Source organism: Urocampus carinirostris, chromosome 4 (assembly GCF_059441175.1).
Source record: "Urocampus carinirostris isolate Australia breed hairy pipefish chromosome 4, RoL_Ucar_1.0, whole genome shotgun sequence".
NCBI lineage: Eukaryota > Metazoa > Chordata > Actinopteri > Syngnathiformes > Syngnathidae > Urocampus > Urocampus carinirostris.
In genome coordinates, this window is record NC_142352.1 from 43,997,770 (window position 1) to 44,015,517 (window position 17,748).

At 37.4% G+C, this 17,748-nt stretch overlaps 1 protein-coding gene across 1 annotated transcript in view; it reads right to left on the minus strand.

Moving 5' to 3' along the window:
- Positions 1–3,486: 3,486 nt before the first annotated feature.
- LOC148367660 (CUB and sushi domain-containing protein 1-like) overlaps positions 3,487–17,748 on the minus strand; it is a 654,387-nt gene continuing 640,125 nt past the window's right edge. Inside the window, exons 71-75 of the mRNA XM_088334675.1 lie at positions 15,448–15,560; positions 13,917–14,004; positions 12,528–12,654; positions 7,367–7,429; positions 3,487–4,315 (exon numbers count right to left, since the gene is read on the minus strand). Coding sequence (XP_088190801.1) covers positions 4,156–4,315; positions 7,367–7,429; positions 12,528–12,654; positions 13,917–14,004; positions 15,448–15,560 — 551 coding nt within the window. The 3' untranslated portion in view covers positions 3,487–4,155. The remainder of the gene's footprint in view (positions 4,316–7,366; positions 7,430–12,527; positions 12,655–13,916; positions 14,005–15,447; positions 15,561–17,748) is intronic.

Sequence of the window (17,748 nt, forward strand, 5' to 3'; positions counted from 1 at the left end):
CTCGCAAAACATTTCAGACACGAAGGTGATGCTGTATGGTGAGATTTTTGTGTGTAAGCGCAACCATTTGATCCACAATGTCAGAAAATCAGCTGGGTGCCCGCCTCATGTGTTTTTGCGGTATCTCTCAGTACACGTTTATGCTTCTATCCTCTCTTTCTGAAACTTTGAGGGCGCTTAAAGAATAATTGGGAAATTGATGCCGTTTTGAAACAAACAAGCTGCTATTGGCTAATTTTAATACTCCGACGGCACTTCTGCTACTGAAGTTGCGAGCAGGCCAGTTAAATGGAAAATAAAGGATGGGTCTCAATGGCATGGAATGCGATGAACAGTTATTTGTTCAAAAATATCAGTTCTTTTTGCATATGGAAGGTTCACAACAGTGCCTGGAATGTAAGTTTATTCTGTAAAAATATATGTTTAATACTTAAAACACATTCAGCTTAAGTTAAGAATATAGGTGTTCCTAGACGAGAGAACATTTTTGATGATGGGCAATGCCAATGATGATAAGCCAGAATTTAGTACACTTTGGGGACAGCTATTGTCTATGTAAGTGTTTTTCATCCAGTAAACTGGGACACACTATGCACACTAGACCTTGGCTAGGATGACGCAAACAAATTAGCCTGATATTATCTTCACAAAAACACATGATATTTACCAGTATCTTTGCTTTCTTCCAGTAATCAGCCAATAATTGTAACATTCATCAATTAAGTAGATGGCAGAAACATTCCTTTAAAAAAAACATGTTATATGACAAATATCTGTTCATTAGGTTGGACAGCAAAATATATTAAATATATATATATATATATATATTTTTTTTTTTTTGATGAACCTGTTTAAGATTTCACTGTTGAAATAATAAAACAATTTGAAGTAAAAATGAGCAATCAAACAATATGAAAAGAAAGTGGGCGCTATAAAGCTACTTTTCCCAGGCTGGTGCCCTTAGGGGATGGTCATACCAGATCCCTAAAACAATCTTGCATGTAACATGTAACACTTGTAACAATCGTTTTTTTTATATTATAACATATTAAAACAATGTTAGAATAATAAATAGTTTTGTTCCACTGCCAGATAACATCTAATTATTATTTTTGTTGTTGTTTATATGGAAAAACATGATAAAAAATATAGATAAACTTGAAAAATAGGTAAAACATACACATTAAAAAAATAATAATACAGCAACATTAACTCAAATTAATAACCTGTATTACCTCCATGGGTACTGAGACCACAAATAAAAACAAACTTTATACTGTTAATTCAGGCAAAATGACTATTTGAGCTTAAAAAACCCACAACATTAAACTGGTACAAGAAATACATTTTCAAACATAATTGACTGACGGTATGTCTCGAGATGTTTCAATGAAAAACGTGGGCCTTGGCTCAATAATTGAGAAACCCTGGTCTATAGCATTGGTAGCTCACACATTGTAAAGGGCGCTTTGTAACAGTCAAAGGTCCATGCTAAGTCTTGAAGCAACATATGATGAGATTCCACCATATGCCTCTCTAGAGAACTTCTTAGGAAGTTTCAGCAAGACAATGCCAAGACGTATTTCCAACGAGTTACGGATCTGTGGCTTCATTGTAAAAACTGAAAGAGTGCAACTGGCCTGCCAGTAGTCCATACCTGTTTCACATTGAAACATAACTGTGTGATATATAACACAAAATAAGACAACAGATATATCTACAAAAGATTAGTTTCAAGGTGGGAAAGTTTGTTTTTGCTATCTGTTTGGAGGAATCAACCATTTTATTGATTCAGAGGCTGAAATACGACAATAAACAGCTTGTTTGTTTGGATAAATTTCACCTTTAAGTGATGGGAGACTTACAGGCTGTGTGCTCTTTAAAGTTGTGTGATTCATTAAAAGAAATGAAACGGGCAGTGCATGAAAGTGCAAGTGGTGGAGCATTAAACACATCTTTTTAAAGACTTGGGTTGTTTCTGAAAACTTCCACTGTCAACTACTTTTTAATGAAGTGTGTTGTGTCATCACTGTGTGCTATTTTGGTGAGCATTAGAGTAACATCAGTGTTCAGTGGGAGCTTTTAGAAACAGACATGGTCATTAACGCAACATTGTGCCGTTACGACATGGGAGGTCCACAGGAAAATGTGTTTCTGGGTGGGTTGGAATGTTGGAACAACAAGAAAAACCACAGGGGCAGCATATGCTCACACCTTTTGCGGGCTTGGGCATGAGATATCAATGTGTATATACAAACACTCTGTAACCCTGTATTTAGCTATTCTCTTTCTTTAAAGATATAAGCTTTGAATGAAATTCTCTTAATTTGAAGGATTCCCAAAACCATTTTAGACCCCAAAATTATTATTTGTATAACCCAGTCATAAAACACACTAGTGCAAAATTGTGCGATTTGAGAGTCTATATAAAGTTAACAGGTGGGAGGGGTGGGGGTCCCCAGCAGCAAATTGGGAAGTCCCATTGGGCCACTGGGTTTTGAACATAAGTCTGTTCGCAAATATCTTCACTGAAGAAAAATGCCAGAAGAGACAATTTGCCTCTGTTTTTTCAGCAACATGTCCTTGTCTCTCGTTTCCAACAGAGAACTGCCTCCGTCCATTTAGGTAATTTCCTCTTGGTGAGTTCTTCTGCTTTGACTTTGTAGTTGGCTGGTGCAAAATGTCACCTAGCTGATATTCTCATCCGTCAGAGATTCGAGGACATTTCCTGGGTCGGCGAACCTGACAGTACATTGCCTCCAGGTCTCCCCCTTGTGCAGTCAGCAAAGCACGCAATACTGTCCAGTCCAAGTATGACACTCGGACTATTTGATTGTGTTTGACAGCTCTATGGAAACCCACAACGGTGGATTATGTCTCAATTATTGGATTTCTGATTCAACGTAGTCTGACAGCCACTTGGGGAGAGTTGATGCTCTTTGGAACTTTTATCGGGATTTATACAGCTAGTCAAACTACCCCAGAGCAAAAGGTGGAGTACACTTTGGATGGGTTTTCTGTCAATTGTAGGGCACTGAGTGAGAAGGTACTTCTCGAAATTTGCATAAGGAAACACATTTCTGTAGATTAAGCAAGGTATATGATAGGACCTACAGAATATAAGATTGCGGCAATCGCCCAAAATTAATTTAAAAATAAAACTGAATTATTATCTTTTTTGCGTGGGCCATAATCAATGTTCATAACTATATGCAATCCTTGCATTGATACACTTCATTTTCATTCAAACTGACAAGAAACATGGCCACAATTTAAAGCATTTACAAGTATTTTACCAAAAATTCAAGCACTTTTCAAACCTTGACAACACAACATTAAAATAAGGGATTTCAAGCACCTATACGAACCCTGATGTCAGAGTTTACGTTTTTCCTTTCTATCGAAAAAAATATAGATAGTAAAATGACCAAAATAATATTATAAATAATTTTCTTTTGATGGTGCAAGGATTTATTTTTTGCAGTGTTCAACTTTAATATAATTAACTTTATTTGCTGAATGTACTGATGGTTCTATTCTGTCAAAAACGAATACCCCAAAACACTTTCAAAACCCCTTTGGAAATTCCTGACAAACCCATCCTAATGCCCAATGGGGGAGTTTGTCCTGCGCCATTTGAGTTGACATGTATGAAGCACCTAATAAGGACTTTAAGCCCAGAGAGGTGGAAGAGGGAAAATATCGGTTCTCCTGTGGGTTCAGCCTCACATCAGTCAAACACGTCTGGCCTGCAGCACTGTAGCCAGGAAGCCTTTTAACGCCGTGCATACACGAGAGTATTTTTGGCACAGGGTTGCAGAATTAGATCGGGGCAACCATCCATCAGTGTGGAAGGAAAGGTATCAGAAGGCCATCGGTGCGGTTCAGACACTTCCAAGTCAGACTTCTTCAGCCGTCTGATTACCCTTCATGTCTTAAATCGTGAAACGACTTTTTAATGACATCACTGTCTAATTTGACCAACGGGAGGTGGCTGAGGTTGACATGACGCAGAGGCAGAGGCACATCGCTGTGCCGAGTATGCCACGACACAAACTGCTCCACATGTTGAATGCCAGTCGTAAGGCTCACGGGCAGCTCAATTGGACCGCGCCACTTTTGTGCCACCCAAAAGCAACGCCCAACTGTGCTGGACTATACCACAGTGCATACTGTATTAAGCGTAGTGTCGAATCGAACAGCTTTCGCTTCGGTGGGCTTCATGTTGGTATCATACATGGGGTTTTCAAACGACGCTTGGCCGTTAGTGCTTTCGTGGCCCACGTAGCCGTTGAACTGGACCTTGGGGCGGGTTCTGTGAATCAGAAAACAAAGTGTGGTTACGCTATCTTTGGCAAATTAATAATTCAGTGGTTGGGGACTGGTTCAAGGTCGTTTGGTATCGGGCCGCACACTCAGAAAATAAAGTTGCCCTTGTTTTTGTTCATACACTATTTTCTAACTTTAACTTTTTTTAACTTGAAAAGTTTTTACAGTGGTATATTAGCCATGTTTAAACAGTCGACAAATACCGCTGACCACTATTGCTCAAAATTGCTGGCAACGGGAATCTAACCCGAATTGTGGCAGTGAGAGCCCTGTTAATGACATGGGAAAAGGCATTCGATTTGATCTCATTATCACAGTATATTTATTCACGTTACTATGTTGACACTCTTTTTTTTTATCTTCAGGGTGCGCGTGATCGGTCAATCGTTGTGCAACGTTATTTTGGCTTATTTAATTCCCAATTCTCCGTTACAGTGCCACGTTGTAATGAATACAATTGAAGAAAACAGCCCTTTAGCCTCCTCTCTGTGTTACATAGTAGGCAATGGTCTATTCTTTGTAAACTTTGCTTAGACCTGACTTGCTCCACTTTCCACAAGCTTTGTGTCGCAAAGTGTATTTTGGTAAACTGTCATTTTACCAGTTTCAAATGATTTCACTGACCATTGTGTTTTTTCCCCTTCTTTAAAAGAAAGCTACCTAAAATTTTGTCCGCATTGTATGAGGATTCTGCAGCTGAAACACACTTTGGCTCTGATCTCATTAAGCTAGTGCCTGCGTTAGTGTTGTGTGCGGCTGTGTGTGTGTTTGTGAGCGTGCTCTGGTAAAATCCAACCCCTGGGAGCCACAATGCCTACCTTATGGGCTAAAGCCTTTACTATACAAAAGTGCTCACGCACAAAACCACACAACAAAGACTCCCCTGCATGGCAGTAGTTCAACTCACTGCATTAGCTTGTGTTTGTGGCTCTGTGCGCAATACTTTAATTTTATCACTCGGATGAAAAACAGCACATGTAATTGCTTTGACAGTATTATAAGGTCTGCGCAGGCAGACAGGCCAAAGCAGGACAAACTGCAGGGGACACTCTCTCACTTTCGGCTTTCATTAAAAAGCCTTGCTGTAAAATGCAATGATAAAACACTAGACTAGACTGTAATGCAACAATATTGTTTGTGTTGGCTCGGCGATACGGACGATTGTTTTAGCATGCAAACAAGCAATGGCCGGCAATAGAGAGCTTCCGGCAGATGTGAAGTGCGTCGCGTATTATCTCACAACATTCAAACTGATGCTGAGATGAGCAATAAAAAAGAAGCATTTGGATCAAAAGGTTAAAAAAATGGATGAAATCGTTTTTTAAAAAATCATGTAAACGAGGATGATTGCTAAAAATAAACCTATCAACTAGGCTGCATCCTGATTGGTCACGTTCATAATGCAGTCGAGAACATAAAATAATAATAAAATACAATATTTCAAATTTGAGCGCAAAGAACATTCTAAAAAATGTAATATTTTTTTATACTATAGTTAAAGAACAACTCCCGTGAACTGAAAAGATCCCAAAACAGTCAAAACTAACAATGTTTTCAATTGTATTTTTTATTCTTTTACTAAACTGCAGTAATCGAATTTTTCCTCTGTGTGTCACCTCCCAAAATTGTATGATACAAGGGCCACTTATTTTTTTAATAACTGTAACTTCTTAAAACATCCATATTCACTTCTTTTAGTTTTTAAAGATAACTTTTCGTTATTCTGATAGGATTATAAGGCATTTGATGCATCTTGTTACTAAAACAGAACTTGCATATTTTGTAAATTGTGAATTTGTATACAATGTATAATTAAGTATTTCACAAATGAAAATAAATAAATCAAGGTCCCAAATTAGCAGGTTTTTGCTATCGCGGGACCTTTTTAGAAATCAACCCCCATGAAAAAACAGGTCATTACTGTATTTGGATGATTTAAAAAGGTATGCAGTGTATAATTTACATTGCCAAACTGGAGCAAATTACATTCTTTTAGTATAGCATCATATCTTGTGGAAAATACTTATAACAATTTTTTTTTTTCCCCAGGAGGCTGAAAAACATTATTACTCCACTAAAAATGAACTTGATAAATATGTGTCATAAATGAAAGTCACAATCAATTTCATATTGACAGATTTATTGAACAATTGTAACTGATGGTGCCTGATTAATAGTGGTTCCTTTTATTTAATTTTCATCCAATGGGGATTTTTGTATCACGTAAACTTGTTATTTTCGAAAATTAAAGAATACTGACAGAGCTATAAAACAATTAGTTTATTCATCTAATCATATTGTAATATATTTGTTAGATTTCAGTAAGTTTATATAGGTTAACCAGACTATATGCTTCATATTTAAATATGTCAACATTCGATTAGTCTGGCCTTTGGCCTGGGGATTTTTTTTTTTTTTTGGACTTTCCACCTGTTTCACACCCCATGTTTAGAAAATGTACACACAAAAACACATTTGGGAGATATATTTTTTTCACATGACAACTATTATAAGCTGGGTGCAAATGAAACAATGGTTGTTGGGCCATAAGTGCTGTATTTTGGACATAACTGATTTAATACAACATAATTGGTAAAATATTTCATTACCTCTAGTTCTAAATAAAATACTTTTGCCTTGCAACATAAAAATCAAGAGCAAAGTGATTATAATGATGGGATTACTTAAATAAAATATAGCAGTATTTATTCCCGATGACATCATGCTGACAAAGTAATGACAATGAAATAGGAGACAACTTTTCCAGCTTCATGATTGCAATTCGAACACAGTAGGGCTGCACAACAGCGTCAAACAAAACTGGATTTTCCCATCTCGCAATCAATTTGATTCCAGTCACAGATTTAATTTGTTGATGGTGCATCACATAGCATCAATGCTCCCCGCAATGTGCAGCCATACTCCAAAGCATGACATAAATCTGCAAACAAGCGATGGCGAGGTTGGCGGAGCATGTGGCAGCAGGAGGAGCCTCGGTTGCCAAGGAAACCAAGTCAATGGCAGGCGTCATTCTTACCTGCCGCCAGGACCCCAGGTGTCTTTTGGTCTTTCATTGTCATCTGTGTCAGCAGACAATGTCCTGCATACAACCAGCAGCTTTAACATAAGCAGCGCGTGAAGGAACATGGCACAGCTCAAACGGCTAAAATGTATACGCATTTGAGTGCAACTAATGTAGGGGTCTCTAACATTTATCAAGCTGAGGTTTACTTTATTTTACTAATTAGCGCAAAGGGCTACCAGTTTGACATGCATGTCTAAAATAACATCTTATGTTATTACTATGTTATCACTATTGTTATCACCAAGTTAAGTATTGGCAGTAGAGTCAGATTCAGTCAACCACGCAATAAACCATTTGACTAGAAAATCACAATAACCCGGCACAACTGAACTATTTTCAGAACAGGTTCACAGGCACCTCAGCTGTCCTTTGGGGGCAACCTGCTACCCGTGGGCACCTTGTTGTACACCCCTGAACTAAAGACATGTATGCTCCTTATGGTGGTACCCAGATTTTCTTCAGCTTTTACATATTCCATTGTTCGTTTTTTTGTTTTTTTACACACTTTAATGAAATGTAAGCTTCTTCTAGAGGTACACAAGAGGTTGAATGCAAACGGACACGCTGGCGAAACAAGTAGGACAGGTTTTTTTGGGCAGATTTCACATATTTTTTTTCTTTAGTTTTAGTTTTTTTTATACACAACTGACACACATCACAGCACTCTTTTTTTCATCACTTACCATTATTTATTAAAAAAAAAAAATTGTACAGGTGAGATCTTAATCACCCGCGAGCAAAGCGTGGGTGGTTATGTTTTCATTTGGGATCTACATACACTCATGTGCCAATGACCTTGCCAAAAAGGGAAATGCCACCCAAAAAATGGTTTCACAGTTCAATGCGAGTGTTTCAACTTGTATTTTCCTCATTTTGGAAAGCATTTTTTAAATCTATTTTCAATATATTTAAATCAAAATATTTAAGGCAGATTTAGAAATACATTCTTTAAAGGGCCAGTGTGTATTATTAACACCTCCCAATGTTAAAAAAAACATTATTCATAAAAAATATAATATTGATTCAAATGATAAGTAAAAATACATGTAGTATATCATAAACCATTTTGGGGGGGGGCTGGAGTTAATACTCATAGGTTGAGGAATTAGCATTTTATTTCACATAACCTGAGCCTCACATAAAGGGAGCTGACATAATTGGTCGCAAAAAAAAAAAAAAAAAAAGGCGGAGTAAAAAATGGGAAGACATATTTGTGCATTTTGGTAAGTTTGAGTATCCGGAGTTTGTATTGTATAACACCCATTTTGTTCACCACCCTTTTTAAACTGAGGGCTGCTTTTTGTTACTTTTTAGCACAAAGGGCGACCATTTTGACATTAATTTCTAAAATAACTTATCATGTTGCTACAATCTCGTTAGTATGTTATAACCAGGTGATAATTATTTTGCAAGTACAGTTCAAATGGGCTTAGTCAACCACTAAAACAACATGCCAGTTAAAAAATAAACTTCCTGTCATACACCATCATTTCCGCCCAAAAATGTTAAATCAAAGACAAATAATCCTAAAAATAACATTTCTATGGGGTGTCTAAAATGTCCTGAATTTCAAAATGTTAACTGCTGGCCATGCTGAGGCATTGCAGCAATGAGATAATAACTTTGATACTGAAACAAAAATAATCTACAATTATTGTACCATTAACACCCATTGTACTTATAAATTTAAAAAAGATTAAAAACCGAATGTGCAAAAATGAATTTTCCATAATTACCACATTGATTGCTTTATTTAAGCTTGTACAAACATATTCATGCCACATTTCAATATTGATAGCATTTATACTCCATTACCACTCGGTACAGCCAGAAGCTCGCAAATAAATTTGCCATTTTGCATTAGGTTCTGAAACGATGCATTCTTTTACAACTATTAGTGCTCTGGATGTTAGGGCCCGATCACACAGCCGTTTGCGTCTGTATCGCGGGTAAAATTTTGCGATTTTTTTTTTGCCTGTGGTTGCCCGCGGTAGAAAATGCGCAAAATTGGCTAACCCGCTGTCTATCCGTGGTATGCCCCAAAACAGACGCCGGCGACTGTTCCGCTTCCTCATCGCGTCAGTTCCACGTCCTTTCCGCGTGTGGACAACGGGTTTAAAAGCTGCCGAGCCGGGCTGTAGAAATCATAACCGCTCAAGACACAGTCCCGTGAAGATCAAGATTTCAAGCTATGGCACCGAAGAAGAAGCCAATATGTTATTATTGTAATAGTTTTTCATTTTTATTTTATTATCTTGTTATGAAATGAAAAGAAATGTCAAGAAATAAAAATGGATTAAGACGAGGTCACTACGGTGACGGGGATCCATGTTCACCCCTTGACGTCTCGAGCACAACTAACGTGTGCTCGGCAAATCACGCTGTATATACGCAGAGAAAGGCGTTTGACCGTCACACGCGTTACACACGCTAATTCACGTGATAACACCGCGATACAGGCGCAAAACAAACGTGCTATGACCGTGGTCCACCCGCGATTACCCGCTAAAATTTCGCGCCCTACCCGCGTGTAACCACGCCCTGGCCGCGGCCGTAGCACGTCGTTCCGCGTCTTTACCGCGTCATTACCTCGTGTGTACCACGTGTGCCGCCCGCGGTTACCCGTGGTCTAAAGTTTTGAGCAGCGCAAAACTTTTTCGCGCGGCCAACCGCGTGTGAATTTCTTGCCGCGTGTAAAGCGCGACTGTATCTCGTCTGTATCGCGATCTCAAAGCGTCCAACAGCGTCTGCTTCACGGGTAGAAATTTCTGGCCGTGATTCAGCCTCGATACGCCCGTGAAAGGCTGTGTGATTAGTAGCGCTTGGTAAAGACCTGCAAACATAACTGAGTTATTTTTCAAAAATAAAGTGTTATCTTTAAAATTTTGTACATATACACAATATCTTGGACATCGCCGGCGGGCTGTCAGATTCTTTAGAAGCAAAGACGTGTCTGTATAATATCATTGTGTTTGTATGATGTCCCTGCACGAGGTCCCATGCCTGGCCCTACGTTTTTGCAAAACCCAGGATTAGTGGCCCGGAACCAGCGTTTAGATGAGGAGCTCTTTGCCGAAATGGAATAGAATTAGAAACTCACTTGTTTGAATGGATAGCTGTGATTACGCGGAACATTTTGAGTCAGTAAAAGTAAAAAATATTCAAAAATAACTTAGTTATCATGCTTAAAATACTTCTACATTTTTTGTAAAATGTGTTTGATGTGTTTATATATATATATATATATATATATATATATATATATATATATATATATATATGAAATGATACTAAAAGGGTTGATATTGACAGAAAAAAATATTACACTTAACAAAAACAAATGAACAACAACATTAATGACTGCTTAATATAAACATGACAGCGATTACATCATTTCCTCATGAAAAAAACACAGCCGAATGACGGTGACACTGATAACACACAGATAAAAGAAAAACAACATTATTCCAATTGTAGATTATTTAGCAATATTGGTTTGGATCTTGTTAAACTACATATCAGATTCATTTCTGCAGTGCTACTAGTAATTTTTTTGCTTTTTACCGAGTGGTAATTTAGCCTTTTTGCTTATTATCTGCAGATAATAAGCTCATTAAAAAATATCTACCTTTTCCTACTAAACCAATTAAAATAAGATGTAAATAAATACATTAGAACTATATGAAATTATGCTTTATATGAAACAAGGTAAATGATTTGACCACAAAACAAAACATTTTTTCATTATAATGTGTGGACATTATCTGGTAGAGAAGCCAGTGTGAATATCACTACATCGACCTATTGTGATATTGGCAGTTTGAACTATAACTTGCCAGCCAATGCTTTTTTCTACAACACCGCATATTGAATGAATACTTGAGCCAAATAAGCTATTGTATTTAATATCACTATGATGATAATTGAGGAACCAAGCAGTTGTTGACGTGCAATTTTTTGGTTTGCGAAAATTCTAATGAGGTCCAGAGGAGCATTATGTGACTTGGAAACTCATTAAAAATGCAAGAATTGTGGGATTTCTAAGTATTTACCAAAGTAATAGTTTCTCCGCACACCTACTGGTATATCAAGACAGGCAGTATTGTCTTTAAAGCAGTGTTTCTTAACTTGTGGGTCAGGACACAAAAGTTGGTCGTGGGTCTCTACCTTGGCAAATAAGGCTGAGAAAAGATAAAATTACACTCCTTAACTGTAGATCGTGATAATGCCCTGCTTGTCCTGATCTTACTTTTCAGTCAATTGTCTCTGTCACACTTTTTTTGAGAGGGACCACATCTCATTTTGTTTTGTTTTTGTTCATTTTGTTTCCCTTTTATCTGCCCATTATAATAGATCCTCAAAATGTTATTCAACTATCTCTACTTTAAACTGCACAATAATTGAATTTAATGTATTTAAGAAATTGGCATTTTACTCCATTTGGGTTGCAGCTTGTCATTAGGATGGAATGGTGAAGTCAGACCAGTTGGGATTCACTATTTTAAAAAATGATCTAACAAATTTGTGTGCAGATCATAGATTTTAATTGACAAACCAATCTCAAAAGTCATTCAAGTCAAATGTGAGACTTTAAAATGTATTTTTCTTACATTAAAAAGCCAATTGACTGTTATAGAATGTTAAGTCTGGGTTGCAAAAGTATGCTAACCCCATTGCATTAAGCTACTTATTATAATAATGACAATAATAGTTATTTCTCAAGAGAGCCAGGCATTTTTGTTTCACATCCTTGAGTGATTCACCACACTTACTTTCAGAGCTGATGTGAGGAGCGCTTATACATCAAGCAATGTCACTTTCTCAGACAAAGACCTATACACACAGTAATTAACAAGCAGGCTGAAGAGATCACAGTGCACACGTGTTTGTAGTGTAGCAGCTTATTCCCGGAAAATGTATGAAAACTGCTTCCTAAATTAGACAAAACAATTAGGGGAATATTAATGCACCGAGAAGTGATAACCACCTTTGTGCGTTTTGTAGTGTGAAGCAACTTTACATTGTTGTTACTTTTATTTCCATTATCCTCCCTTAGAATAAATTCACACTTTGATGAAGCAAGGGTCCAGTTTAAAGCTTGGCTGCTTCCTACCTGTGCTTGTAGAGGTAGAAGGCAAATCCTGACAGAATGAGGGCGAAGAAAGGAACCAAGATGGCTGCTGCCACAGAGCTGCTGTTCGTATAAGGGTTGGATGGGTCGATCGCCGTGGTTACGGGGCCTGAGGGGAATTGCGCAAAAGCAATATAAGTGATTAAGCCGGGTTATATTTATTACCTTGGTTGAATTTTGCCTTAAGTTGGTTGCATAAAAGCAGTTTAAATTCAGTGCTGACAAGTTACTGTGGTGATTTATTCTCTACAGCTAGCCTGTTCCAGACCAGGCTAAGAACCAGGCTAAGATTATCCTCAGAGATATATCTGGCAAATCTACTGTAAATCGTGTAGTAATGGGTTTATTACGTTACCATGGACTCTCTTGATACCTTGCATAAAAACTTAAAAACAAATACATATCAAGTCAAGTCAAGTTAAATTATATCTCATCTAGTATTTTTTTATTTTGGCAGGCAGTGTGTTTTACGGTTATGCCAAGTAAGAATGCTTGTCAAATTGCCTGAGGTTTGCTGAATATGTACATTATCCCCGTGTTCGAATTTTTAAAAGGTGAAACAAAAACTTGCAAAGATGAAGTCTTTGACAACGGTAATATAGTATATACATAGGTCGAACTCCCTCGTCAAAGAGAGAGAGACGTTTTCCCTTTGTTAATGATCAATGAAACAAAACAAAATAAAATCATAAAATGAACAAGTGTTAAAATTAGAGTTGTCTTAATGGTCATTGATGACAACATAGTGAACATCGTTTACAAATAAATTAGACGCGGGACTCCAGGAAAAACATGTAAAGACCTAAAATAGAAAATGAAATAAAAAAAAAGAATTAAAGGATAAACGGACAAAAGCTTGTCTTAGAAGCATTGGCCAGTAATCAAACCTGTGGCATGCAGAGAAAATATCACTGAACCACTGAATACACTTAACTTAAACTATTTACCTTAGTTAAACCACTGCACAAAAGTGCAAGGCTTTCTCCTTCTCCCTAAAAACAGTGGTCTTGTAATATTAACTTCTTAAAATTTCTTTCACATTTTCATTAAATTCCACAATAAGTTGTTGGTAGCTGTAAAAGACAATGGGCGACACTTCAATTTTTCCAGAATCAACCCTGGGGTTCATTTTGAAGATGCCGAGAACACCCAATTGTCTAATGTTGCTTGACATGGCCGCGCCTTTTCACGTGCAACCGATTAAGCCAAATGCACTAGCCGGAATAGATCAAGCCGAACTTTGACAGTCAGCCTGGATTTCTATATTCCACGTTTGTACAATACCACCCGGTGTCAAAGATACATACTACCTAAGTGTACAGCAAAGGACACCTTTTCTGCCAAGTTTACTGCAACAATGTTTTTTCCTACCTTGCCTCGTCAGATGGAATTTACCAAAGTCTTTGTTGTGAATGTGCCCTTGGTAGACAAATGTCTTCTGGTCTGATTCCGCAGTCACCTGAAGTAAGAACATAAGAGGGTGATCAAAAGCACATTATGTAAACGCATCCAAACAAAAACACTGATCAGGAAAGTGACTATAGCAGTAAGAAATGCATTAAGCATTCCAGACGTTTAATGTTTTATGATGTGGTCTTCATCATACTGCAATGCACAGGCATGAATTTACCCTTTGAGATGTACTACATGAAATGAGAAATACAACATGAATATTATCTTTTTTTCTCATTCAACTTAAATATGTTTAAGGTGCATTGTGTTGCAAGTTATTTTTCCTCAAACAGAAATATATTGCATTACTCATTAGACTCACTATATCTCACTTTTACTGGACTGAATGAACCAGAATAAAACATCATGATCCAGCAGCCTTAATAAAGTTTTATTGGACTGGCAAGAGGTGAGCAGTAATGTTTCACTTTTAGTTGTCTCTAGGAAAAAAAAAACACAGTAAAAGTCTCTCTAGGTAGAAACACATCCTAATTCCATTACATGTCTTTTATTTTGACTCCAATGTTATCATCTTTGCTGTCATGTTTAAAAAAAGTAGTATTCTATCTATTTTTTTTCAGGAGAATGAAAAAAGATTATTTCCCCAAAATGAATTTTTGAATTATATTACAAAAGCAATGCCTCATTTAGTCGAGATAGTTCTAGAAAGTTATACATCTTTGAATAGCAGTTGATTCAACTCTTAAGGATCAATTTCAATAGTTAACAAACAAAAACATTTATTTAATATGACAGAAACATCATAGTCAGAAATGAGCCAATTAATACACATTATAAAAAGTTCCTTTGCGTGAGGTAAGGCAAAAATTATTTTTAAGCTACGCTTTATTGGGATGTTTGATGCCACATTTGATCAGATCAATTCTGATACTCAACTCTTGACACAGACACCAAAACTATATATCTTCTTTCCTGTCCAAAAAAAGACTGATACTTTAAATGGATACCTTAACATTTAAAACAAAAAAAACAACTATTTTAATATATCTTTAGCAATAAGTTAATAAAAAAAAAAGTTAAGTTTCCTCTAATTTCAGGCTGGTGATTGTTAATTCTACAAGAGGCCATTTTTGATGCCAATACCAACTGTTGGTATTCGGCCATATGTATAATGTAGTTTCACATTATACAGAATTGATCTTGCTTTCAAAAAGATCACAAGACTTTCTAGTAAACCATTGAAATCTCTCTTTGAAAAGATAATTGGACTTCATTGTACACCATTGTAGCTAGTTTGCATACTTTAAGAGGCATAAGAAATGTCGGGAATCTTAATGCACTTGGTGAAAATCAAAAGTTGCACACTAAATGTGTGGACTGATCCCTTGTTGAAAAGGTTTAGGGTGAAAGGTGGATTTTAGCAGTAATGCTTTAATTCAGTTTGTGGGGCCTTTTTTATTTTTTTTACAAAGAAAGATATTTGTCTTACATATCCATCCATTGCCCAGTTGTCATTCTTAAACTTGCTGTAGAAATGCGCTGTGGGCCCTTTAACTTGATAGACCTTCAGTAGAAGTTGGTTCTCTTCTGACTTGTAAGTACCTTGAGAGGACATGTGAAAATTGTGAGTAAAAAACATGAACACATTGTAGCACAATTTAGTTGGGACTGTTGTTGTCAAGCTGGAGTGTCGGCATGGACAAAGCCTACGTATCACCACCAATATAGAGCAATCATTGTTTTGTCCCCACAAAACTTATGTGGATTTCCAGTCATGAAGATATTCTCCCTACTGTATATACTCACATCCAAGCTGAATTTATATTTATAAAATAAACTCTCAAATCAGGGGGGCAGCTTATATTAGAGGTAAGATCTTAAGCCCGAGCCTGAACCCGACCCAAGCCTGGAATGAAACCTTTTGGACAGTACCCAGAATAGGAGAATAATAATTTCCCATGGTTTAAAGCCCAGAGGCCAAATGGAAATGGAGTGTCTCAGCTAAGTGTTCCCTTAATATGATTTCAGAGGTCGGTTTTTTTCTATTTATTTTAGTATGTGGCTGTTTTATGCAGTTTTCAGGGTGTTGGCTTATATGCGATTTAGGTTATATGCGTATATGTATGGTGTTTAATTCGTCGCAGTGGTGTCAATAAGTGGATTGGGGGGGGGATGTTAAGATTTGGCCCCCAGTAAGACCAAACCTAAGCACTTGGTTCTTGTCCTTTTTCGAACAGATTTTATGATGTCATTTAATGACACCGAACATCTCCGAAAATGCACGGAATGGTCGCTAGGCTTTTGTGGTACATTTGCATTTAGAGAGGGGCAAGTCGGGAAATCACCCACTCGTGATGTGAGCGCTTACGGCAGGTTCAATGACTTACAGGGGTGTTGTCAACATGGAAGACAAGATGATGGGCAAACACACAAGTTGACCGACGAACAGGGCAAAGGAGACACACTGACATTTTCAATATTTGTATCCCCACCGAGCAGCTGACAAACTGTCTGCAAACGAGAGGCGTTCAGCGTCCATGAATGCACTTAAACTTTTGTCTGACAAAGTATATTGTTTAACTGGTTCACTACCAGCCTTGTTCAAATAGTTGACGTCTATGGCTGTCAATGGCACTGAATGTAAGTAGTATATTCTTGTATCTGACATGAGAAAAGGGTCGATTTCGACAAGTGATAATAAAGACCCCTTCATAGCCTACATCACGTGTGACATCACATTCAATACAATGAACATAATACCAAAATAAAATTTACAAAAGAAGAACAACACACATTTACAATTATTTAAAATCTGATCCATGCATCAAAGAGTTGTATCCCTTGTCGTGCTCATATGCATGATTTACTGTTTATTATTCAGTACGTCTTTCTGCTTTCCTCATTCTCTATGTTAGAGTCTAACATTCATCATTGATACTGTAGATAAAATACTGTGAAGATATAAAATAAAAAAGCATTTTTCTATGTAATCTACATTTTCACAGTGGATTTAGGCTTATTTTGTATTATTGTTGCTATTGTCATTACTAAAGTTAATAATGGGACAGTGTGTGAGAATATTGTCAGACAATAAACCGGTCTGTGGTACAGCAAAGGTTGGGGACCACTAATTTATAGGATAAATCTCATTTCGAAACAACCCTCGAGAATTCCTTGATTGCATCAAACGGGTGGCACGGCAGTGAAGTGGTTATAGCGCGTACGCGGCACACTTCTGAGGTCATGGGTTCAAATCCAATTACCTGCCTTCTTGTGCGGAGTTTTCATGTTCTCCCCGTGCTTGCATGGGATTCCACCGGGCACTCCGGTTTCCTCCCGCATTCCAAAAACATACATGTCAGGTGAATTGGCCGGTCCAAACTGTCCAAATTGCGACTGGCTGGCAACCAGTCCGGTGTATCCCCTTCCCACTGCCCAAAGATAGCTGGGATAGGCTCACTCCCCCCTGCTCTACTGAGGATAAGCGGTTCAGATCATGGAATGATGGATTACATCAAACTGTTACATTTTTGAATGGAATAGCATTAAAACAGTTCTTTAAAAATGTAATTGAATTCAAAACAACACTGTTCAGACCTGGCACCGTGCAATAGCATTCACAGATGTGATTACAGAGGACACTGTGAAATAGGAAGGATTTCTGTTGAGTCACAAACCTGTCCAAAGTTTGACAGCTCCCACCTGGGATGTGGCATATCATATCAGGCCAACTAATAAGCATGACTGCAGGCCATCTCACATCTTGATTTTGCTCTGTCTACAGCGGTTG